The sequence below is a fragment of the Rhinopithecus roxellana genome, chromosome 5 (genome assembly GCF_007565055.1).
Source record: "Rhinopithecus roxellana isolate Shanxi Qingling chromosome 5, ASM756505v1, whole genome shotgun sequence".
Taxonomy (NCBI): Eukaryota; Metazoa; Chordata; class Mammalia; order Primates; family Cercopithecidae; genus Rhinopithecus; species Rhinopithecus roxellana.
Genome location: NC_044553.1, coordinates 39,092,705 through 39,118,140, shown reverse-complemented (window position 1 = coordinate 39,118,140; position 25,436 = coordinate 39,092,705). Strand labels below are relative to the sequence as shown.

The window sequence follows — 25,436 nt, the reverse complement described above, 5'->3', positions numbered from 1 at the left end:
CCAAAAAAAAAAAATTTACAAATATGTATTTCACCCTAAAATTTCAGTGCATCAGACTATAAAATGTTGATGTTTAACATAAACTATTGTCTTAAAACCTTGGTGTATGACAGAAAGTAACCCTGGACCCTTATTTTCTTGAGTGATGTTTAAGACTAGGCCGACCAGTCTTAAAGCATGTTGTAGTTAATTATTTAAGAACAAGGAACCATGGAACCAGATACAGCTTATGTACCTCTTTGAGGTTCCCCTGTCTTCAGAAATACTATTATGTGTCCTTCATCCCGATAGATTAGGACCTAGCAATGTGTCCTATTATAGAATAATTACTATTTGAATCACTTTATGTAATAGGAAGCATTTTTTTAGAATGGCTTCTCGATTAATAATGGCCTATTCGTTTTTTTGTTTTTGTTTTTGTTTTTGAGATGGAGTCTTGCTCTGTCGTTGCCCAGGCTGGAGTGCCGTGGCGCAATCTTGGCTCACTGCAACCTCCGCCCCCTGGGTTCAAGCGATTCTCCAGCCACAGCCTCCCGAGTAGCTGGAATTACAGGCACGTGCCACCACACCCGGGTAATTTTTGTGTATTTTTAGCAGAGATGGGGTTTCACCATGTTGGCCAGGCAGGTCTTGAACTCCTGACTTCAGGTGAGCTGCCTGCCTCGGCCTCCCAAAGTGTTGGGATTACAGGTGTGAGCCCCCCGCCTGGCGTATTTGTGTATTCATATTGGCCAACCTATTGTATGAGAGCGAAGACAGGAATAGTGACAGATTGTTTTGTTTACATTCCTTACTAAGGAAAATTTCAAACATATGCCAATATATTAAGAACAGTATAATGAACTCTCTCATGTGCCCGTGACCCACTTCAACAGTCGTCAAGTTAACAATCTTTTGTCATCTCCATATTCCCCACCCCAGCTTCCCCAGACTATTCTGAAACAAATTTCAGGTATGACGTCATATTTAATTCATGAATATTACGGAGTTATTCAGTCAGCATACTTTATAGCTATTTGTGAGGAATAAATAGGGAAAGAAGAAAAACCGGAAGGGGGGATCATTAGGACCCAGTTGCACAGACATTTGCAACTAAGGGAGTGGAGATGCAGACGATCTCCTTGGGACTGGGAGCAGCTGTGTTTAGGATTGACACTGGGGGAACAGGCAGAGGGAAGCATGGTCTTGGCATTGGCAGTTTTCACACTGTTGGCATCTCTCTGTCTGTTGCCAGCTTCATTCTCATTCTTTCTATCTTGTCTGTCCTGTTTTTACTCTTCATTGTCATTTTAGTGGGTTTCCAGGAGGCAGCAGTGATAAACTGCATGCGTTTAGCATGTTGTGTTTTCCTGGAGGTCCCACTGACTTTAATTTCAGTAACAGTGGTTTTCATTTACCAGCTCTGTCTGGTGTTTCTCCACCATGCAGGTAAGATAGGCTCTAAAACTAATGAAATCTGGGGTTTTAATTTTCACAGGGCACTTATTTATCCTTGCTCATATATGGGAAGTTTTTCTCTTTGTGCCAATCGGCAGAGTTTTTGGTCTCATTTTTCTAGAGTTTTTAGCTCTGTGAGAGAACCTGCTTTATATAGGGGTTTCAGTTCAAAATTTCTGCCTCACATGGACTCAAGTTTTATCGCCTGTCCCTTGTAATTCTTACTGTGTCTTAATGTATCTCGGGGTTACTGTACATTTAGTATCTGCCATCTGCTCAAATGCTCTAAGCTTTCTGTGATTCTGATACTGGGAGTTCAGAAATTCACTTAAGCATATTTTTGCCCAGTTTTAATTTATCCAACATCTCTAAGTGATTAAGAGGGTTTCAGTGTTGTTCATTTTCCCGCCACACATACATCTGTCACCTCTGTATGCTTATCTGTGATTATGTGCCTCTTGAGGAAAAAAAAGATGCATAGAATCATTTAAACTGTAATTTTCTAAGTACTTGTGTTGTGAAACAGGTAGAAAATACTATAAGATGGAGGATACGCCGGGATGAAGAAGGAAATGAAATTAAAGAAAGCAATGCTCGGATAGTCAAGTGGTCAGATGGAAGGTGAGCACAAAATGCCGGAAGGGTATTGACATACCCAGAATGGGTCAGAGGGATCAAGTTTTGAAATACTTTTTATTTTTAAATTTATTATTATTAGTTTTAGAAATGGGATCTCACTCTGTTGCCCATGTTGGAGTGCAGTGACATGATAATAGCTCAGTAGAGCCTCAAACTCCTAGTCCTAAGTGATCCTTCCACCTCCCAAGTAGCTGGGACTACCTGGTGTGTACCACCCTGCATGGATTATGGAAAAAAAAAAAAAAAAAAGCCTGCGCACGGTGGCTCACGCCTGTAATCCCAGCACTTTGGGAGGCCAAGGCGGGTGGATCACGAGGTCAGGAGTTCAAGACCAGCCTGATCAAGATGGTGAAACCCCGTCTCTACTAAAAATTAGCTGGGTTGGTGGCAGATGCCTGTAATCCCAGGTACTCTCAGGAGGCTGAGGCAGAGAATTCCTTGAACCCAGGAGGCGGAGGTTGCAGTGAGCTGAGATCGCACCACTGCATTCCAGCCTGGGCAGTAGAGCAAGATGCCGTCTCACACACACAGGCACAAAAAACCACTTCGTAGACACAGTTCTCCATAAGTTGCTTAGGCTGGTCTTGAACTCCTGGGCTCAAGTGATCCTCCACCTCCCAAAGTGCTGGGATTAAAGGCATCAACCACCGTGCCTGGCCACAAATTGACATTTTAGAAAAACTGCCCTTCACTGGGACTGTAGTAGAGCCTGGTAAATGTCCCAGCATGTGTTACTTCTTTGTAGTCAGTTTTTCTCATTATGACTTATTTTCTTTCCTTCTGAATTCTATTTAAAGAGAGAGAGCAGCAGTTGAATCACCTGTTTTGTTTTGGTTTGTTTTCCCTTGAGATGGAGTCTTGTCTTATTGCCCAGGCTGGAGTGCAGTGGCACGATCTTGGCTTACTGCAACTCCACTTCCTGGGTTCAAGTAGTTCTCCTGCCTCAGCCTCCTGAGAGCTGAGACTACAAGTGTGTGCCACTACGCCCAGCTGATTTTTGTATTTTTAGTAGAGATGGGGTTTCACTATGTTGGCCAGCCTGGTCTCAAACTCTTGACCTTGTGATCACACCCGCCTCAGTCTCCCAAAGTGCTGGGATTACATGTTTGGGCCACCGTGCCCAGCCTGAATCACCTTTAAGTGAAGTAAGATGGTAGAGTGAAAGCTTTACGACTTTAGTATATGAAATGTTTCTTCTTTCCAGCATGTCCCTGCATTTAGGCAATGAAGTGTTTGATGTGTACAAAGCCCCACTGCAGGGCGACCACAATCATCTTTTTATAAGACAAGGTACTGGTCTACAGGGACAAGCAGTCTTTAAAACGAAACTCACCTTCAGGTAACTGTTATTATTATTATGTATTTTTTTTATGGTAAAAGCAGTGAAACATAGATGTTTCTGTAATGCCTGCCACCTGATTGATGTAACCCCACGGTATGATTCAGCAAGAACCAAGATCTTGTGCATAGTTCTGATGGTTCAAAAGTTATTTTGTCAAATACACTGAAAGTTGCTATTTCTTAGGGAACCAGGTCATGCTAACCAGACTTACAAGAGAATGTCAATGTATTTAATTCCAGTGACTATTATAACTGCCTTGGGTAATGCTTATCTTTAGAGGGGGCACAATAATGTTGGTTATGATTTAGCTTTTTGAAATTGTAAAGGTAAACATACAGGCTTTGGAATCAGTTAGGCTCATATTTGAATTCCGTTTCCACTTGTGTGACCTTGTGCCACTTTCTCAATCTCTTTTTGCCTCAGTTTCCTAAATCTATAAAATAGGATAGTTATATTAACAATATTAATATATTAATACTAATTAAAAGTAATGGCAAAAGCCATAATTACTTTTGCACCAACCTGTAGTATCTAATTAATGTTGCTTGAGCTTATCCATTTATTGCTAGAAGGTGATTGTGCCATACAGTCTTTTTTACTCCAACCTTCTGTTTTTCATTTGTGGAATAAGAATGTCTCAGTGAGCCATAGAATGAAGAAAACTCACAATCTTCCACCTGGTATATGCAGTCGAGTGTCCCTGCCTGTTTTTTCAGGTGACTAGGAAATGGTCACTGGGCTCTTCTGTGACGTGGGTATCACTGGCTCACAAATATATTTGGTAAACAGTCAGACGCTCTTCATTTATTTCCTGGCAGACCTCACTCTACGGACAGTGCCACACATAGAAAGATGACTCTGTCGCTTGCAGATAGGTGTTCAAAGACACAGAAGATTAGAATCTTGCCAATGGCTGGTCGTGATCCTGAATGCCAACGCACAGAAATGATTAAGGTATGTTTGCTAAGCCTTATCCTGGGATTCTTTGTTAATTAGGAAAGTATTTCCCAAAATGCTTGTTCTTCATCTCTTATTGGCCCACCTTTTCCTCTTCCAACCGACATGAATAGGGAGCTGGCTTCATTTCCTCAGCATTCGCCAAACAATGCGTGATGCGGCGATGATAGTAAAACAGACACAGGGCTCAAGTTCTCTCTTCACGAGGCCCTGAGAGTTCAGCAACAAACCAGTGATTGAAATATCTGAATTTTCATGTATAAGTTCAAAGATCATTAAGTCTTCTATGTGTGGTTTAGAATCCATGTCAGAAGTCAGTGGAGATACTAGAGAGTAGTATAAAATAGAGACTAGACCAGGAGTTTGAATGAGAGAGTGCCTAAAGGAGACTCTGGTAAAGAATAAGACGAGCTTATGAGTTTTTAAGGTCAGTTTGTAACATTCTACCTGGTATATTTTCAAATGTGACCCAACTGTTAATTAGGCACAAGTTTAATTGTTAACTGCTGCTCCAGGGAGTCAGTTTAGGTGTCTGCTGGGCATGGATGGGGTTTCTCAGGCGGGTCGTTTCTCTCTGGGTTAAGTGGCAGCACAGGACACCAGCACGGCTCCCAAGGACACACCTGTGCCAATGCCAGTTGGGCCAGTTAGTGTCAGGGCTCCCTTCTGCTGCTTTACCCTTGTGTTGCCTTCGCTCCTGCAAACCAAACCAGAGGGTCCATGTGGAGCCACAGAGGTGTGATGGGGAACACACACGGGACAGCTGTTATCTTGACCAGACATTACATGCTAGTTGTGATAAAAGTGGGTTCAAGTGGGCACGAAAGTAGCTCCTTTTTAGGTTAAAGAGGTTATTTGCTTCTTTACAGAAAGAAGAAGAACGTTTGAGGGCTTCCATACGTAGGGAATCTCAGCAGCGCCGAATGAGAGAGAAACAGCACCAGCGGGGGCTGAGCGCCAGTTACCTGGAACCTGATCGATATGATGAGGAGGAGGAAGGCGAGGAGTCCATCAGCTTGGCTGCCATTAAAAACCGATATAAAGGGGGCATTCGAGGTGAGTCATGTGTGGAAATTACATTTCATCATTTCGGGATTCTGGACTTCATCCTGGCATTGGATGTAATCTGACTACCAAGTCAATGGACCTTTTTTTTTTTTTTGAGACAGAGTCTCGCTCTGTCATTCAGGCTGTAGTGCAGTGGCGTGATCTCAGCTCACTACATCCTCTGCCTTCCGGGTTCAAGTGATTCTCCTGCCTCAGCCTCCCGAGTAGCTGGGATTACAGGTGTGCACCACCACACCCGGCTAATTTTTGTATTTTCAGTAGAGACGGGGTTTCACCATTGGCCAGGCTGGTCTCAAACTCCTGACCTCAAATGATCTGCCCGCGTTGGCCTCCCAAAGTGCTGGGATTACAGGCGTGAGCCACTGTGCCTGGCCAGGACATTTTTAAAGAACCGGTTGTCATGAGTGATCTTAGTTCATTCAGGTGAGCATGAAAGGTAGAAACTGCTGGTGTTCCCACTTTGGGTTTTATCCCTTGAGCTTCTGCTTTCTGACTTGAGAATCTGTCAATTATATCGGAACTTCTGTCAACTTTTTTTTTTTTTTTTTTTTGAGACGGAGTCTCACTCTGTCACCCAGGCTGGAGTACAGTGGCTGGATCTCAGCTCACTGCAAGCTCCGCCTCCCGGGTTCACGCCATTCTCCTGCCTCAGCCTCCCGAGCAGCTGGGACTACAGGCGCCTGCCACCTCGCCCGGCTAGTTTTTTGTATTTTTTAGTAGAGACGGGGTTTCACTGGGTTACCCAGGATGGTCTCGATCTCCTGACCTCGTGATCCGCCCGTCTCGGCCTCCCAAAGTGCTGGGATTACAGGCTTGAGCCATCTGTCAACTTTTTTTTATTACCTAATTGGGAATCAAGAAATTAAAGTATTCTGAAATTATGTGATATTTTCTTTCATTCTTCTTCTACATTTCTCTTAGATTTTCTTTTGTATATTTCCTCCTTTCGCAAGTATCAGTGATTTCTGATGGTTACCGTTTTTTCCACACATACTGAATTTTAGGCAGATGCTCAACACTTGACATGCATCCTCTTTGATCCTCATAACAACATTATGATCTAGTTGCTCTTATTTCCTTGTTCTTATTGCAGAAACTGAGACTTTGAGAGGCTGAATAACTTGCCCAAAGGCACGCAGTTGCTAGGTGGTCAGTTCTTAAACCAAGGTCATCTGACTTCTGAGACATCTGTCCCACCTGGTTCTTACCCAGGGGTTCCCCCAAGCCAGTAGCAAGAAGACGTGCTGAAAAGCGAACTAAGAAGACCTGGCTGGCCTCCTGACCCTGCCCACTCTCATCTCAGTCCTGCCACTTTTTAGTTGTATAACTTCTGAAGAGTTACATAGTCTCCCTTAACTTCTGTTGCCTCATCATGACAAAAACAACCTATTAATAATGGTAGTTAGAACATAAGGTTATTTTGAGGATTACATGATATAATACATTTAAAGTACTTAGCCCAGAGCCTGGCATATAACAAGTAAATTTTTAAAACACCCAAATTTATTTTTCTCTGACTCTCCCATGAAACTCATTTCTCCTTTTCTTGTAGTGACTGCATTTGGTCTGGTGACCAAATTATTACCTACCTATTATTTATTTGGGGGCCACAGTACAGAGACCCTTTCTTGTCAATGCTGATTTCCTATAGAAAAAGATTCAATTGTGTGGAAATAAACCACACAAAAATTAAATAAAAATTTTAAAAATCCAAGGATGCTTTAAGGGAGAGAGGTATGTAACATTCAGGTCACCAGAGATTAAAAATCTAGCACATGAGTCTAGTAGTGCTCAGATCCATACAGTAATCAGATAGACAAGGAGTGGGGACAAAGGCAAGGCTTTGGGTTTTGAGGAGAGGGACTTGGTCTAAAGTCCTCAGCTCTTATTCCACCCAGAGGTTCACCTGGGCTTGGGCGGTGGAGTAGATGGGTGCCCCTCTGCATCTCTCTTTGAAAGGTCTGCCTGGCAACAAACGGTCTTTACAGGAAACACTTTCTTACCAGGAAAACACTTTCTTGCTTTACCTTCAAAGCTCATTTTGGAATTAACTGTTACCGGTGGAAGAATGTCTCAGGCTTTAATAGTTGACTTTGGAAGAGTAGGGTATCTGCCTCTTTTTTTTTTTTTTTTTTTTTTTTTTTTTTTGAGACGGAGTCTCGCTCTGTCGCCCGGGCTGGAGTGCAATGGCCGGATCTCAGCTCACTGCAAGCTCCGCCTCCCGGGTTTACGCCATTCTCCTGCCTCAGCCTCCCGAGTAGCTGGGACTACAGGCGCCCGCCACCTCGCCCGGCTAGTTTTTTGTATTTTTTTAGTAGAGACGGGGTTTCACAGTGTTAGCCAGGATGGTCTCGATCTTCTGACCTCGTGATCCGCCCGTCTCGGCCTCCCAAAGTGCTGGGATTACAGGCTTGAGCCACCGCGCCCGGCCGGGTATCTGCCTCTTTAGACACCTTGCACACAAGCCTTTTTGATCTTTAAAAGTGGTCAGGTTTTTGTATTTTGAGAGGGTAAGTCTGCTTCATTTCAACATATCTAAAATTTATATTTATCTTTAAATCAAAAACTTTAAAATTATTTGGTTCCCCTGGGAGGAAATATACAGAGGGAACTAAAGATATTTATGAGAAGAAAACATTTAAGAATGAATAGGTCACTGTCTTTGAAAGTCACACACACAGCTGGGCACAGTGGCTCATGCCTATAATTCCCAGCACTTTAGGAGGCTGAAGAAGGAGGATTGCTTGATTCTAAGAGTTCAAGACCAGTCTGTACAACATGGCAAGACCTCATCTCCACTAAAAGGAAAAAAATATTAGCTGGGCATGGGTAGGTAGTGCACACCTGTGGTCCCACCTACTTGGGAGGCTGAGGCAGAAGGATCACCTGAGCCCAGGAGGTCAAGGCTGCATTGAGCCATGATTGTGCCACTTCTTTCCAGCCTGGGCCTCAAAGCAAGACGCTGTCTCAGGAAAAAAAAAAAAGAAAGGTCACTCACAATCTATACTTTTGCTTTCAGAGGAACGAGCCAGAATCTATTCATCAGACAGTGATGAGGGATCAGAAGAAGATAAGGCTCAAAGATTACTCAAAGCAAAGAAACTTACCAGTGATGAGGTAAGACCAAATTTATTCAATTCTAGGGGTTTATCCTGTACTCAGGAGCCAACTGCTTTGAATGAAGAGCTTACAGATCAGGCAGGCACAAATTAGTTGTCTACACACTTCACTGAAATCCAGCGAGATAAATGCAGTAACAAGACAGAGTGCTCCAGAGGAGGGTCTGATACCAGTATTTAGAGAGGTCTTAGAAGGCTGCATGGAGGATGAGACTTCTTGCTGGGTGTTGAAGAGTGATCAGAAACTTGCTGGGCAAACTGTCCTATCTCTGGTAGGTCACTCTGGATAGATGGAAAGGCCTGGAAGAAAAGGTGCAGGTCCCTGACATACCAAGGCTCATCCAAGAGAAAGTGATGGATCATTCAGTGTGGTAGACCAGAGGGTGTATGTCCTTTTTGTAAAAATTCTCAGTATTTTTTTTTATTAGGAAAATAATTCATTCTTGTTTAGAGGTGGTGGCTTATGCCTGTAATCCCAGTATTTTGGGAGGCCTAGGCAGGCAGATAGCTTGAGCTTAGGAGTTTGAGACTAGACTGGGCAACATAGGGAGACCCCATCTCTCCAAAAAAGTACAAAAATTAGCTGGGGGTAGTGGTGTGTGCCTGTAGTCTCAGCTACCAGAGTCTTGAGGTGGGAGGATTGTTGGGGTGGGAGGACTGTTGGGGTGGGAGGACTGTTGGGGTGCGAGGGCTGTTGGGGCGGGAGGATTGTTGGGGTGGGAGGACTGTTGGGGTGGGAGGACTGTTGAGGTGGGAGGGTTGTTGGGGTGGGAGGATTGTTGAGGCTGCAGTGAGACATGACTGCACCATTGCACTCCAGCTTGGGCAACAGAATGAGACCCTGTCTCAAAAAAAAAAAAAAAGAATTCATTCTTATGTTGGGAAAACATATTTTCTTTTTATTTAGATGAAATAGTATTTGGCCAGGCACGGTGGTTCACGGCTGTAATCCCAGCACTTTGGGAGGCCGAGGCAGGCGGATCACCTGAGGTTGGGAGTTCGAGACTAGCCTGACCAACATGGAGAAACCTTGTCTCCACTAAAAATACAAATTAGCAGGACATGGTGGCACATGCCTGTAATCCCAGCTACTCACAGCCTCAGGAGACTGAGGCAGGAGAATCTCCTGAACCCGGGAGACAGAGGTTGCAGTGAGCTGAGATCGTGCCATTGCACTCCAGCCTGGGCAACAGGAGTGAAACTCCATCTCAAAAAAAAAAAAAAAAAAGAAAGTATTTGAAATTATGTTGAGTAATAAATTGAAATAAGTTTTCATTTATTATTGACATAATAAATTATTTTAAACAGTATTCTTTTCATATTATAAGAGAATAGGCCCTGAGAATTTTTCTTTTTCTTTCTTTTTAAGACAGTCTCGCTCTGTCGCCCAGGCTGGAGTGCAGTGGCGTGACCTCGGCTCACTGCAAGCTCTGCCTCCCAGGTTCACGCCATTCTGCCTCAGCCTCCCGAGTAGCTGGGACTACAGGCGCCCGCCACCACGCCTGGCTAATTTTTTATATTTTTAGTAGAGATGGGGTTTCACCGTGTTAGACAGGATGGTCTCGATCTCCTGATCTCGTGATCTGCCCGCCTCGGCCTCCCAGGGTGTTGGGATTGCAGGCGTGAGCTACCACGCCCAGCCTCTTTTTCTTTTTCTTAATACCCCAGTGAGTATTTAACACCCCACTGGGTGATGTGGAGATACTGAGAAATTTAAAGTCTTTATTACACCAGTGAAATACTATATAAAGTGAATACTATAAAGTAAAATACTATATATGGTAGAGCAGTTGGTGAAAAGTGATAAGGAGACAAATTATGCAGGAAAGGGATATAGAGAATGTTCTGGGGGGTCTTGGGAGTTGGGATGTTGTACTTTTAGAAATACTGTTCAGGGAAACTCTCACTGGAATGGTGATCTTTGAGTAAACATCTGAAGGTAGTGACAGTGAGCTGTTCAGCTCTCTGGAGTGTTGCATGCAGAATTAGGAAGTGCAGAGGCCCTGAGATGGGAACCTGCCTGGCATGTGTGAAGAAAGCACAGAGGCTGAAGCTGGAGCCTTGTGAGGGAGAGGGCAGAAATATGATGGGGCCAGATCACCTAAGGCCTCACACCATTTGTAAAGCCTTTTTTTTGTTTTTGTATTTTTTGTAGAGACACAGGGTTTCAGCATATTGCCCAGGCTGGTCCCGAATTCCTAGATTCAAGCAATGTGCTTGCCTCAGCTTCCCAAAGTGCTGGGATTATGGGCATAAGCCACCGCGACAGACTGATTTTTTTTTTTTGGTTTTTTATTCTGAGATGTTTTCGTTGGAGGTTTTCAGCAGAGGAGAGAAGATATGATTTAACTCCTAGTAGGATCACTGACTGCTTTGTTGAGAGTATGTTGATTGTGCCTGTGAAATAATGGCCTTACCTGTTTCCCGGGTATCTGTAGATCAAGGTAGCATAGCAGAGCTAAGAGAGTAGAGGCTTTGGAGTCTTAAAAGACTACCTAGGTTTGAATCCTGCTTCTACCACTGAAATCTTTTATCTTAAATATCTGGTTTTTCTGAACCTCATTTTTCTCTAAGCATTGCTGTAAAATTAAAATTTTATATCATATGATGTGTATAAATTAATATAAAGTTTTATTACACATAGTATATATAAAAGTATATAAATACATATTTATATTATGAAGATATTACTATTTCAAAGTGTGATGAAATTGGAATTTTTTTTTTTTTTTTTTTTTTTTTTTTTTTTTTTTTTTTTTTTTGAGGCGAAGTCTCGCTCTGTCGCCCGGACTGGAGTGCAGTGGCCGGATCTCAGCTCACTGCAAGCTCTGCCTCCCGGGTTTGCGCCATTCTCCCGCCTCAGCCTCCCGAGTAGCTGGGACTACAGGCGCCCGCCACCTCGCCCGGCTAGTTTTTTTTTGTATTTTTAGTAGAGACGGGGTTTCACTGTGTTAGTCAGGATGGTCTCGATCTCCTGACCTCGTGATCCGCCCGTCTCGGCCTCCCAAAGTGCTGGGATTACAGGCTTGAGCCACCGCGCCCGGCCAGAAATTGGAATTTTTAAAAGGCACATGGAAACAGATTGTTGACCATTTCAGTTTGTTCTCTGACAAGTATGCCTAAACTCTCTAAGATAAGGACTTCCCTTAAGTATCATTCAGGAGTAAATCAGTAATGTACCAGACAGCATGATTATTAGCAATTAAAAATTATAACTAATTTTTTAAAAATTCTTATTTCTATCCTTTACCCTAACTGGTACCTTTGTAAAGCTATGTAGCTGAAATTCCTATTTTCTTCGTTGGTATCTTTATCTGAAATATATTTTACCCTCTTGAAACATTTTCAGTGGTTATGCAATTTTAGAGCAATTTTCTTTCAGGAGATTTTTGGCTTCCATTATTATTATTGAAAAATGAGCTTCCTAATGGTGATTTCTTTTGGCACTTTGAATATGCCATCCTCTGCCTTCTGCCCTCCATTGTTCTGATGAGAAGCCAGCTCTTTATCGTCTTGAGATTCCCTTGTATGTGACCAGTCATTTTTCTCTAGCTGTTTTCAGAAAATTTTCTGTCTTTCAGCATTTTTACTGTGATGTATCTGCATGTGGTTCTCTTTGCATTTATTCTACTTGCAATTAATTGAGCTTCTTGGATGTGTAGGTTAATGTTTTTCAACCTGGGAAGTTTTCAGTCATTGTTTCATTTAATATTTTTTCTGCTGTTTTCCCTCCTCTCCTGCTGTTCCTATTAGGTGTATGTTGGTGTGTTTAGTGGTGTCTCGCATTTCTCTGGGGCTCTATTCATTTTTCTTCATTCTGGTTTCTCTGTTATTCACACTGCATAATCTCTTTGTTCCATCATCAAGTCTGCTGATCCTAGTTCAAATCCACTATTGTGCCCCTCTGGTCACATTTCATTTCAGTTACCCTTTCAGTGTAAGAATTCCCATTTGATCCTTTTTTTTTTTAAATCATTTCTATCACTTTATTGATATTATCTCTTGATAATACATTGTTATCATGCCTTTCTCTTCTTTTTTTTTTTCCTTTGAGACAGGGTCTCACTCTGTTGCCCAGGCAGGATTGCAGTGGCGCGATCTCGGCTCACTGCAACCTCCACCTCCCAGGTTTAAGCGATTCTCTTGCCTCAGCCTCCCAAGTAGCTGGGATTACAGGTGTGTGCCACCACGCCTGGCTAATTTTTGTATTTTTAGTAGAGACAGGGTTTCACTGTGTTGGCCAGGCTGGTCTCGAACTCCTGACCTTGTGTTTCACCTGCCTTGGCCTCCCAAAGTGCTGGGATTAAAGGCACGAGCCACCATGCCTGGCCTCTTTTTAAATTTATTTAATTTAATTAATGTATTTATTTTTGAGACAGATTTTCACACTGTTGCCAAGGCTGGAGTGCAGTGGCACGATCTTGGCTTACTTCAACCTCCGCCTCCTGGGTTCAAGCGATTCTCCTGCCTCAACCTCCTGAGTAGCTGGGATTACAGGTGCCCACCACCACACCTGGCTAATTTTTTTGTATTTTTAGTAGACATGGGGTTTCACTATGTTGGCCAGGCTGGTCTCGACCTCCTGACCTGGTGATCTGCCTGCCTTGGTCTCCCAAAGTGCTGGGATTACAGGTGTGAGCCACCGCGCCTGGCCTATTTTTTATACACAGAGGGTCTCACTTTGTTGCCCAAGCTGGTCTCAAACTTCTGAACTCGAGGGATCCTCCGACCTCGACCACCCGAAGTGGTGGGATTACAGGCATGAGCCACTGTGCTCGGCACCAGACAAAATTTGTTTGTTGGTTTTTTTTTTTTTTGGAGACCAAGTCTCATTCTGTTGCCCAGGCTGGATTGCAGTGGTGCCATCTTGGCTCACTGCAATCTTCACCTTCTGGGTTCAAGCAATTCTCCTGCCTCAGCCTTCCTAGTAGTTGGGTTTATAGGCACCCACCACCATGCCCAGCTAATTTTTGTATTTTTAGTAGAGACGGGGTTTTGCCATGTTGGTCAGGCTGGTCTCAAACTCCTGACATCAGGCGATCCACCTGCCTTGGCTTCCCAAAGTGCTGGGATTACAGGCGTGAGCCACTGCGCGTGGCCAAAATTCGTTTCATTGTTCTGCAACATACTTGTTTTAAATTAGATGAAGCAACATCTTAATGATACATTTATAGTGCTGAACTGTTGGCAAACGTGAGTCCTCATCTAAGCAGATGCTATTTTTTTCTTGGCAAATAGAAACTGTGAATGAAAATTGAGAAGTGTCATGGGACTTCTGTCTATTCCTAGTATTCTCAGAAATGAGTTTTTTTTTTGTTTTGTTTTGTTTTTAGTGATCCATCAGATAGCCTTCTTCTAGGCTGGTCAGTTGCAAACCTATATTGCCTGACTTAAAAATGCCTCTTGGGAATGGCCACCTAGCTGTTACAGGAACCACCCTCTACCTCCCTTACCCAAATACTCTCTTTCAGGTCTTCCTGCACTCTTCCCTTTCCTGCCCTGACAACAAAGATTTTACTTCTGCCTGGACCTCTCAACCCCTGCCACTGCCTCTTCATGTTACCCTAGTGTGAGTCCTGGTCATGCATTACAATGGAAGAAGGAATGGGAGCATTCCTGTTCTAAGTCCCTCTCTGTGCTTTGCACACTAAAGCCCACCCAAACATCAGGAGCCTGGGTATGCCTCTGATATTAAGGGGAGTTTTCAGACCCCAGGTCCACAGCCCAGAGAACACCATTATCATCATAGCATGCCTTGAAATGGGGGTAAGGGCCAGTCTATAGTACAGTGAACTGCATCGATTCTGGTGCTACCCTTTCCCACTTGTATGGCCTTGGGCCAGTCATCTCATATTTCTGAGTCTATTTCCTCATCTGATCAATGGAGTTTATGCTCCCCGTCTTGTAAAAATATTGCATTACAGTACTAATAAACAACAGATTTGAAAGTAACACAATATGTAGTAGCTGAACAAGAAATACTATTTTCCCTTTTCCAACAGAGTCTAAGTTACCAAAAAGAAGAAAAATGTAAAGGAGAGCTTTTTATTCTCCCTCATTTTTTTAAGTAGTTAAAACTTTACAAAATCTCAATTACTTCAAAGATCTAGATAAATAGGTAGGGGGAGAAACTGGCGCTGGCATGGTACTCTGTTCTCCAGGAGTCTGGGAAAAGGGAAAGACCCAAACTGAAAGAAACATGGAGACAGTGGAAAGAAGAGGTATCAAGGCCAACCCTCGGCTTTCTTAGACAAAAGAGGTACCTGCTGTGAAGGATTAGTTAGAATGTGGTGCCAGGCAGCCTTCTCTCTGTGTCTCTTTCTCCAGCTCTCCCTCTTGAGACTCCATTTCCCCTTTGACAACCCTGCCTTATCTTCATAACTGTGGACTGTTTCCAGTACCTACAGGGACCTGCATTCATGACTGTATTAGCAAGCTTTCTTTTAGACTTAATAAACATATTTTTGTCATTTACTGCATTTATATATGACACTGGGATCCATTCCAGTTATGTTCAGTAAGGCAGCATCCCACATGTGTAATTTCACGAAATGAAGTCATCCTGAAGGATTCTGTCACCTTTCTAAGTCCTGGGAGTCTGAGAAACTATACACCTTTGCTCTGTGTGATGGCTGACTGGCTGGCTTGCTTATTTATTTGTTTGCTTGTTTGAGAAGGAGTCTTGCTCTGTTGCCCAGGCTGGAGTGCAGCACCGCGATCTCGGCTCACTGCAAACTGTGCCTCCTGGGTTCAAGTAATTCTCCTGCCTCAGCCTCCAAATCCATGCCCAGCTAATTTTTGTATTTTTTAGTAGAGACAGGGTTTCACCATGTTGGCCAGGCTGGTCTCTAACTCCTGACCTCAAGTAATCTGCCTTCCTCAGCCTCTCAAAGTGCTAGGATTATAGGCACGAGCCACCACACGTGGCCTTATTATTTATTAAACATTTTTTTGGTAGCAATTATTATTATTATTTTTTTTGGTGAAGACAGATGTCTTACCATGTTGCCCTGGTTGGTCTCACTCAAACTCCTGGCCTCAAGTGATTCTCCCGCTTTGGCTTCCCAAAGCCCTGGGATTACAGGCATGAGCCACTGCGCCCATTCCCTTTGTTTTGTTTTTCTGTGCTTATGTGTAGCTGCCAGAGAAGTCAGACCTTGGCAGGCCTTTTTTTTGTTTTTTTTTTTTGAGACGGAGTCCTGATCTGTCGCATAGGCTAGAGTGCAGCGGCATGGTCTTGGCTCACTGCAACCTCCGCTTCCCGGGTTCAAGCAATTCCTCTGCCTCAGCCTCCCAAGTAACTGGGATTACAGGTGCCTGCTACCATGCCCGGCTAATTTTTTTGTAGTTTTAGTAGAGATGGGGTTTCACCATGTTGGCCAGGCTGGTCTTGAACTCCTGAGCTCGTAGTCTGCCTGCATTGGCCTCCCAAAGTGCTGGGATTACAGGCATGAGCCACCACACCCAGACTGTTTTTTTTTTTTTTTTTTGAGACGGAGTCTCGCTCTGTTGCCCAGGCTGGAGAGCAGTGGCATGATTTCTGCCCACTGCAACCTCCACCTCCCAGGTTCAAATGATTCTCCTGCCTCAGCCTCCTGAGTAGCTGGGACTACAGGCATGTGCCACCACATCTGGCTAATTTTTTGTATTTTTCATACAGATGGGGTTTCACCATCTTGGTCAGGCTGCTTTCAAACTCCTGACCTCGTGATCCGCCAGTCTCCAGCCTCCCAAAGTGCTGGGATTACAGGCGTGAGCCATCGCGCCCAGCCAGTCCTTGGCAGGCTTTCTAAAGCAGAATTTCACAGCTTCTCACTCCAGAGGATGGATTAGGACTGGTGCCAGTGAGACTTATTTGGGAGAGACCTGGCCATCTCCTGGCTGCTGCTGTCCAGGGACCTTTAGGACAGGCTGGACCGTCTTTTAGAATTACTATGCTGGTTCTTTTAGTGATTCAAATTTCATCTCATTAAAGGATTTTAGAGCTGAAAAGACAAACACACCAAGGCTCATTTTTGGAAGGTTACCAAAAAATAGTGATTGCATGTAAAATGTTTAAGATTTCCTTTGAAAATTAAAAGACAAGTAGTGTGATTGAATGTGCTGTTTGCCTGTGGGGCTGGGAGAGAAGTATTTGGGTTTGCTGTAGCCTGTAGAGTAGAGAGGAGGGACTCTTGTTCCTTCTTGGGGGCAGGATCTATCTTTCAGTGTTGCTGTTTAGGTAATTTCCCTGCTGCCAGCTGGGAAGTAAATGGAGGAGGACTTCTCTAAATCCCTTACTGTGGATTCATAACGTCCCCCCTTTGAATTCTCCTATGGCCTTTCAGGTCTGTGGGAATGTATTCGGGATAACAAGGCAGAAAACAAGTGTGAGATGCTATCTTGTCTGTCAGAGGGCCAGCCATGAGAACCATCAGAAAAAAGTGGGCATACCAGGTTGCATTCTACATCTAGCAGCCTGTGGTCACAGCAGCAAGATGTCTGGCTTTCCCTAACTTCAACCTTCAAACCATTTGTTCATCCCATTTAATTTTTAATTTTTATTTATTTTTGAGACAGAGTCTTGCTTGCTCTGTTGCCCAGGCTGGAGTATATTGGCGTGATCTCAGCTTACTGCAGCCTTTATCTCCTGGGTTTAAGCGATTTTCCTGCCTCAGTCTCTTGAGTAGCTGGGATTACAGGCGCGTGCCACCACACCTGGCTAATTTTTGTATTTTTAGTAGAAATGGAGTTTTGCCATGTTGGCCAGGCTGGTCTCAAACTTCTGACCTCAGGTGATCCACCCCCTTTGGCCTCCCAAAGTGCTAGGATTACAGGCATGAACCATCGTGCCCGGCCTATCCCATTTAGTGTCAGTTTATTTTTATTTTTATTTTTTTTGAGGTGGAGTCTTGCTCTGTCACCCAGGCTGGAGTGCAGTGGCCGGATCTCAGCTCACTGCAAGCTCCGCCTCCCGGGTTCCCGCCATTCTCCTGCCTCAGCCTCCCAAGTAGCTGGGACTACAGGCGCCCGCCACCTCGCCCGGCTAGTTTTTTGTATTTTTAGTAGAGACGGGGTTTCACTGTGTTCGCCAGGATGGTCTCGGTCTCCTGACCTTGTGATCCACCCGTCTCGGCCTCCCAAAGTGCTGGGATTACAGGCTTGAGCCACCTCGCCCGGCCTAGTGTCAGTTTATTTTAATCAGTATTTGATACTTAGATACTGACATGTTCAAATTCTATCTGTAAAAAATGTTTTTTAGATAACTTCCTAAATTATTTGTTTCTGTTAGAACATTTGTACAGAATGATTTTAAACAGAGGAAACTTGTGTATAGATGCCCTTTAATGTCATTAAATATTTTCTTAAAAACCTTTTTGATGTTTTTAATGCATTGAAACAAACTGTTCCAAAAAAAACCAAATCAACAGTCTTTAAAATACTGAATTTTAGATAATGAAAAGAAGTGAAATGCTGAGGAGGCAGAGAAGAAAAGTTTGAGAAATTACCTGATCATGGTAAAAATATCCCGACAGGACCAGTGGTTAGACAGGCAGAACTTTTGGGAGAGCCTCGCCCCTTCTGTGGCACATCCTGTCTCCAGTTTCCTGCACATCCTGCTCTGTGTTCAAAGGTTTCCCTGTGAGAGATTAGCTCACAGTTGCAAACACTTCACAATCTCCCTCACAATCTGCAGGAACAGTTACTTTGAGTTGTCAGAGGGTCATTCAGCTCATAGCTACTTTTGATAAACCATCCTAAAAATGTTCTTTATTGACTTGTAGATTTGTAAAAATTGTATCTGTTTAGGAGGGTGAACCTTCTGGAAAGAGAAAAGCAGAAGATGATGATAAAGCAAATAAAAAGCATAAGAAGTACGTGATCAGTGATGAAGAAGAAGAAGAAGATGATTGAAGTATGAAATATGAAAACATTTTATATATTTTATTGTACAGTTATAAATATGTAAACATGAGTTATTTTGATTGAAACAAATCGATTTGCTTTTGTGTAATTTTAATTGTAATAAAACAATTTAAAAGCAAATCTCTGTGTTCAAGAAATCTACTTTTCCAGCCATGTGTGGTGGCTCATGCCTGTAATCCCAGCACTTTGGAAGGCCAAGGCGGGTGGATCACAAGGACATGGTGGCATGCGCCTGTAGTCCCAGCTACTCGGGAGGCTGAGGTGGGAATTGCTTGAACCTGGGAGGCAGAGGTTGCAGTTAGCCGAGATCGTGCCACGGCACTCCAGCCTGGCGATAGAGCAAGACTGTATCTCAAAAAAAAAAAAAAAGAAGAAGAAAAAAAAGAATCTACTTTTCCCAAAGCAAACTGATTTTGTTAATGCTTTACACAAAGTCTTAGGTTTCAGTGAATTCCTGCTGCTCTCTCAACCCCCTTACCTCTCATTCCCCACAAAGAAGGCTTCTGGCCAGGCTGAGATTCTCTCACAATTCTGGAGACTTGGAGTCTAAAATCAAGCTGTGGGAGGGCCATGCTGCCTCTGAAGATTCTTGGCAGGGATCCTTCCTTGCCTCTCAGTTTCTGGTAGTTCCTGGCAATCTGTGGCTTTTGACAGTATTCTTCAGTCTCTGCCTCTGCCTTCACATGACCTTCCTTGTGTCTCTGTTCCGGGTCTCAGTATCTCCAGATCTCCCTCTGTTCATAAGGACATCATTCATTGGATTTAGGGCCAACTCTAATCTGGTGTGATATCATCTTAACGAATTACATGTGCAAAATTCTCTATTTCCAAATAAGGTCACATACTGAAGTTGTGGGTAGACATGGATTCAGTGGGGTGTGGGGGGTGGGTCACTATTCAATCCACAATGATAACCATGACAAAAATTGTTGTAATGTAATTTTAAAAATTGTATTCAAAATTAATGTCAAAAAAATCCATGATGAACAAAATGTCAAAATTTTAAATAAAGATGGGATCTGGGCTGGGCGCGGTGGCTATCCGGTAATCCTAGCACTTTGGGATGTCGAGGTAGGCATCACCTGAGGTCAGGATATTGAGACCATCCTGGCTAACACGGTGAAACCCCTTCTCTACTAAAAATACAAAATTAACTGGGCATGGTGGCACATGGCTGTAATCCTAGCTACTTGGGAGGCTGACGCAGGAGAATTGTTTGAACCCAGGAGGCAGAGGTTGCAGTGAGCCGAGATCCTGCCAGTGCACTCCAGCCTGGGTGACAGAGTGAGACTCTGTCTTAAAAAACATATACCCAAAGGATTATAAATTATTCTACTACAAAGACACATGCACACGTATGTTTATTGCGGCACTATTCACAATAGCAAAGACTTGGAATCAACCCAAATGTCCATCTGTGACAGACTGGATTAAGAAAATGTGGCACATATACACCATGGAATACTATGCAGCCATAAAAAAGGATGAGTTTGTGTCCTTTGTAGGGACATGCATGCAGCTGGAAACCATCATTCTTAGCAAACTATCACAAGAACAGAAAACCAAACACCGCATGTTCTCACTCATAGGTGGGAACTGAACAATGAGATCACTTGGACTCGGGAAGGGGAACATCACACACCGGGGCCTATCATGGGGAGAGGGGAGGGGGGAGGGATTGCATTGGGGAGTTATACATGATATAAATGACGAATTGATGGGTGCTGACGAGTTGATGGGTGCAGCACACCAACATGGCACAAGTATACATATGTAACAAACCTGCACGTTATGCACATGTACCCTAGAACTTGAAGTATAATAAAAAAAAAAAAAACCAACAACAACAACAAATACAAAGGGAGGGGAATTTGATTCCTCTTGATTGGAAGAATGGCAAAGAATCTGCAGGTATGTTTGAAATCCACCACACACATATTTGCCTTCTCTGTGGAGCTCTTCTACATACACTAATCTTGTCCTTACTGATAGCCTCTCCTTTTACTCATCTTTCTTCCTGGTGCTATTAGTCCAAACTGGGAGTGGCAGTTGTGGGAGGCTTACCCTGAAGCCTGGTTATAGAGAAAGAAAAGTGACATCAAGAGAGGGGAGGCCTAAGTCATCATCATGTCACTTTCCTAACTCAGAAATCTTCAGTGCCAGCTATTTCCTGGCTTATCAAATGGAAACCCCTCTACCTGGTTTTTAAGAGCCTTCATTCTGACTCCACTCTCTTAAAGGCAACACAATTTTGTGTGTTTGTTTTAAAAATGTTACCAGTAGACACCTGTGTCAGTTGCTAAGCTCTTGTCTCTTCTCCAAACCTACTCTTCTGTACCTGGCACGGAGGTGCTGGGGCCAGGAGTCCACAAACCAGAGTTGAGCTTTGCCAGCTGCCCCCTGTTAGGGGGCGCCAAAGGAAGACTGGAAGCCTGGAGAACTAAGAAGGGATTGCTCCTTCCTGTTTGCTTATGGAACTTTCTGGGGGCTTCCTGTTGACCTGCATTTTCTGAGAGGATCCACCAACACTTCTTCACCTGAGCAGAGGCAGAGCCTTTCTGCAGCTGCGGAGTCCAGTTTGCAGTTTTGCCAGCACTTGCAGAGCCAGCTTCATTTCCCCCCCTGAGAGACATCAGGACCAGCTGGGCAGCAGCTTTTCCTCAGGTATGAGTTAAGCTCCAGGGGGCCCTTTATGTAAGTGTTTTAAGTTTTTATAGTCCCCCCTTTTCCCTATCAGCTCCACAGGTGGAAGCTGTTCTTTGCATCTGCTACCTCTGTGAACCCTTAGAGTTCCTCTTTTTATACTTTCAGTAACCTAGTCCAGAACTTTAAACCCAATTGCAACTTTAAAATATTAAATTATGTCTGTACAGCTGTGCAGACAACTGGTATGTTTTGTTCCCTGACTAGAACCTGACTAGGTGGTCGAGGCAACAAATCCTCAAAGATGGAGTTTAGGGGTTGGTTTGGGTTTGAGTGCAGTTCTGAGGTCCCCACCAATGAGAAGGGGGATGGTAGTAGCCCATGGTGTACATTGGTATCATGATGAGTCAGATTATCTCCTTTACTAGAGTAGACTACAAACTGGGGAAAGGAAATACCCAGAGTTGGAGGATTACTAGATACTGGCTCAGTTGATGCTCACTCCTAGAACCTCAAATACTACACTAAATACCAAGTGGAGACTGACAGTGGTCAGGTGATAGATGGAGTTTTAGCCCAAGTTCAATTCACAGTATGCCCTCCAGATTTACTGACCCACCTTGTGGTTTCCCCAGTTCTTAAATATATGATTGGAATAGGTATATTTTGTCAACTGAGAAATTGCCCACATTGTCTTCTGATCCATGAAACACCATTAAAAAGTAGAAAGGACCAAGTGGAAGCCCCTGGAACTTATTTTTCTCACCAGGATAATAAACCAAAAACAACACTGCATGCTTGGGGGAATTGCAAAGATGAATGATACCATCAAACACTTGAAAGAAGCAGAGGTGATGATACCTCTTACATCCCCCATTTATTTATTCATTAATTTATATTATTTATTTATGAGACAGAGTCTCGCTCTTTATTTATTTGTTTTTGAGACAGAGTCTTGCTGTATTCGCCCAGGCTGGAGTGAAGTGGTGCGATCTCAGTCCACTGCAACCTCCGCCTCCCAGGTTTAAGTGATTCTCCTGGCTGAGCTTCCCGAATAGCTGGGATTACAGACACACACCACTAAGCCTGGCTAGTTTTTTAATATTTTTAGTACAGATAGGGTTTCACCATGTTGGTCGAGCTGCTCTAGAACTCCTGACCTCAGGTGATTTGCCTGCCTTGGCCTCCCAAAGTGCTGGGATTACAGGCATGAGTCACTGCACCCGGCCACATCCCTCATTTATCTCACCTATATGGCCTATTGGCAGATTGATCTTGGAAATGACTGGTTATCTTACACTGAATCAAATAATGACTATATTAGCAGCTGCTATTTCATATATATTTCTTTGAGACAGTCTCACTCTGTCACCCAGGCTGGGTCACAAGGATTGTGAGAAATATATTATTAAGCAGAGGAGGACATGTATCCTTCAAAAGCTGTAGGCAGGGCCAGGTGTGGTGGCTCACACCTATAATCTGAGCACTTTGGAAGGCCAAGGTGGGTGGATCACCTGAGGTCAGGAGTTTGAGACCAGTCTGGGCAGATGCTTTTTTGTCCTTCATATTAATATGTAAGGACAAACAGAAACAGTTTGCTTTTACTTTTTAGACCAATGGCACCCCTCATTAGACCAATGGTACCCCTTACTAGACCAATGAAACCCTTTGGTCTGAGGCAACACTCTTGCCTCACAGCTACATGGACTTACCTATATATTTTGCCATATGGAATCTGCAAAAATCCTGACCATCTTGATGTTCCACATGTCACACTGGTCCACTGCAGCGATGACATTATGCTGATGGTGTCTGATCTGGTGAGTAGGAAATAAATGTACTTTAGATGCCTTAGTAATCAGCCCTCAGCATGCAAACCAGAGAGTGGGAGATAATCCCCATCAAAATTTAGGGGCATGCCACCTCAGTGGAGTTTCTGGGGGACTAATGGTCTGGAGCATGTCTGGATAGCCCTTCCAAAATGAAGGATATGGTGCTGTACCTTAAACCACCTACCAGTGCAAAATAATGCTTGGTGGATCTTTCTGGATTTAGGAGCCAACGTACACTTTATTTCATTGTGCTACTTTGACCTTTTGCCAAGTAAGGCAGAGATGCTACCTGTTTTAAGTGAGGACCAGAATAAGAGACTGTTCTGCAGTAATTCCAGGTTATAGGGCAAACTGCTCTTCCACTTCGGCCTAATAACCCAGCATATCTGATAATGCTTAGTGTGTCTGTGGCAAATATCACTGCTGTCTGAACCCTGTGGTTAGAATCAGCAAGAGAACTGAGTACAGGTCTCTAGGGATTTGAAACATATCCACGTCCTTTTCTGTAGACAGTTTTTTTTTGAGACGGAGTCTTGATCTCCTGACCTCATGATCTGCCCGTCTCGGCCTCCCAAAGTGCTGGGATTACAGACGTGAGGCACCACACCCGGCCTAGACAGTCCCTTTTAACACTTAATCATGGAACATCAAGTAACCACACAGGCTGAGCTTCTCAGAATGAACTGGGCATTTTCTGTCCCAGGAAGCTGTAAGATTGGGCATATGTATGGCAGTCTTTTACCAATCTATCATCTGGGCTCAATGAGGTCTAGAAGGCATGAGAAGGTTTCTTGTATAGGTGGCTCAGGCTCCCTTAATACAGACTCTTGCTGAATTGTCTCTTCTGTCCCCTTCTCCAAAAGCAAAAAGCCTGGTTTCAAATATCCTCAATTTATTTACTCATTTGTTCAGTCCCCAATATGCAAATAATAAAATGACTATGGCTGTCTGCTCAGCTCTGGGCCATACACAGTGGCCATGCAGGTCAAGTTCCCATTTAATTTATGGCTCAGAAAGTTCTACTCATATTGAGAATTAAAAAGATTCCAGTACCCAGAGTTTAAGAAGGGGGCAGCAACTGCAAATATCTTGAAGAAAACATCCAAGAAACTCCAATTGAATGAAATACTATGTGCTCATATGTACTTTGCCAAATGATTTAAGATTTGACACAAGATTTGACACAAATTAGGCTGGGTGTAGTGGCTCACATCTGTAACCCAGCACTTTGGGAGGCCGAGGAAGGTGGATTACTTGAGGCCAGCAGTTCAGGACCAGCCTGGCCAACATGGTGAAATACTGTCTCTACTAAAAATACAAAAATTAGCTGGGTGTGGTGGCGCACGCTGGTAATCCCAGCTGCTCTGGAGGCTGAGGCAGAATTGCTTGAACCTAGGAGGCGGAGCTTGCAGTGAGCCGAGATCGTACCACTGTACTCCAGCCTGGGCAACAGAGTGAGACTCTATCTCAAGAAAAAAAAAAAAAGATTTGACACAAATGTGGGTAAATGTGGACAAAATAGGCTTCTATGAACATTCTTGCACAGTGCAGATACATTCGGTGTTGGGCTGGTCTTGAGCAGCACTGTTGTCAAATGCTGTTAAGCACTCTTTCTGTTTTGGTTCAGAATTTTGCTACCTTGTTGCTACACATTTCAGCCAGGAACAGATGTCTTTGTTAGAGAGTCACAATCATAATCAAAGCTACCATCAAATACTTTGTGACAGCTTGGGAGATTAAAATAAGGGAAAAGAGTCAGCATAACTCCATTGCAAATGTCTTTCTTAAACTTTATAAAATTGTACAAATTATGCATCTAGCTATTCACTACTCCTGGTACATTAAACTTACTGAGTTGCGGTGTTTTTTTTTTTTTTTTTTTTTTTTTTTTTTTTTTTTTTGAGACGGAGTCTCGCTCTGTCGCCCAGGCTGGAGTGCAGTGACATGATCTTGACTCACTGCAACCTCCACCTCCTGGGTTCAAGCAATTCTCGTGCCTCAGCCTCCCAAGTAGCTGTGATTACAGGCGTGTGCCACTACGCCTGCCTAATTTTCTTAAGTTTGGTAGAGATGGGGTTTTGCCATGTTGACCAGCCTGGTCTTGACTCCTGACCTCAGGTGATCCACCCGCCTCAGCCTCCCAGAGTGCTGGGATTATAGGCATGAGCCACCACATCTGGTCATGACTCAGACATGGTAACTAGGAAGATAGCCCTAAGCAATGGTGCTTTTCATGTTCTAGTAATGCACACATTTTGGCCCTGGCTCCTGATACCACAAGTTTCTTTTTTTTTTTTTTTTTATTATACTTTAAGTTCTAGGGTACATGTGCATAACGTGCAGGTTTGTTACATATGTATACTTGTGCCATGTTGGTGTGCTGCACCCATCAACTCGTCAGCACCCATCAATTCGTCATTTATATCAGGTATAACTCCCAATGCAATCCCTCCCCCCTCCCCCCTCCCCATGATAGGCCCCGATGTGTGATGT

The 25,436-nt window shown here is 43.6% G+C and overlaps 1 protein-coding gene and 1 long non-coding RNA gene across 2 annotated transcripts in view; one reads left to right on the top strand and one right to left on the bottom strand.

The window, feature by feature from the left end:
• LEO1 (LEO1 homolog, Paf1/RNA polymerase II complex component) overlaps positions 1-18,588 on the top strand; it is a 39,328-nt gene extending 20,740 nt beyond the window's left edge. The window contains exons 7-12 of the mRNA XM_010361395.2: positions 1,964-2,058; positions 3,281-3,415; positions 4,237-4,372; positions 5,245-5,431; positions 8,463-8,560; positions 18,352-18,588. Coding sequence (XP_010359697.1) covers positions 1,964-2,058; positions 3,281-3,415; positions 4,237-4,372; positions 5,245-5,431; positions 8,463-8,560; positions 18,352-18,456 — 756 coding nt within the window. The 3' untranslated portion in view covers positions 18,457-18,588. The remainder of the gene's footprint in view (positions 1-1,963; positions 2,059-3,280; positions 3,416-4,236; positions 4,373-5,244; positions 5,432-8,462; positions 8,561-18,351) is intronic.
• Positions 8,556-24,186, bottom strand: LOC115897480. Its single transcript, XR_004057263.1, has 3 exons — positions 22,824-24,186; positions 18,947-19,202; positions 8,556-8,862 (listed from the first exon to the last, which is right to left on the bottom strand). It is a non-coding gene; the product is annotated as an uncharacterized LOC115897480 (long non-coding RNA).
• Positions 24,187-25,436: the final 1,250 nt, after the last annotated feature.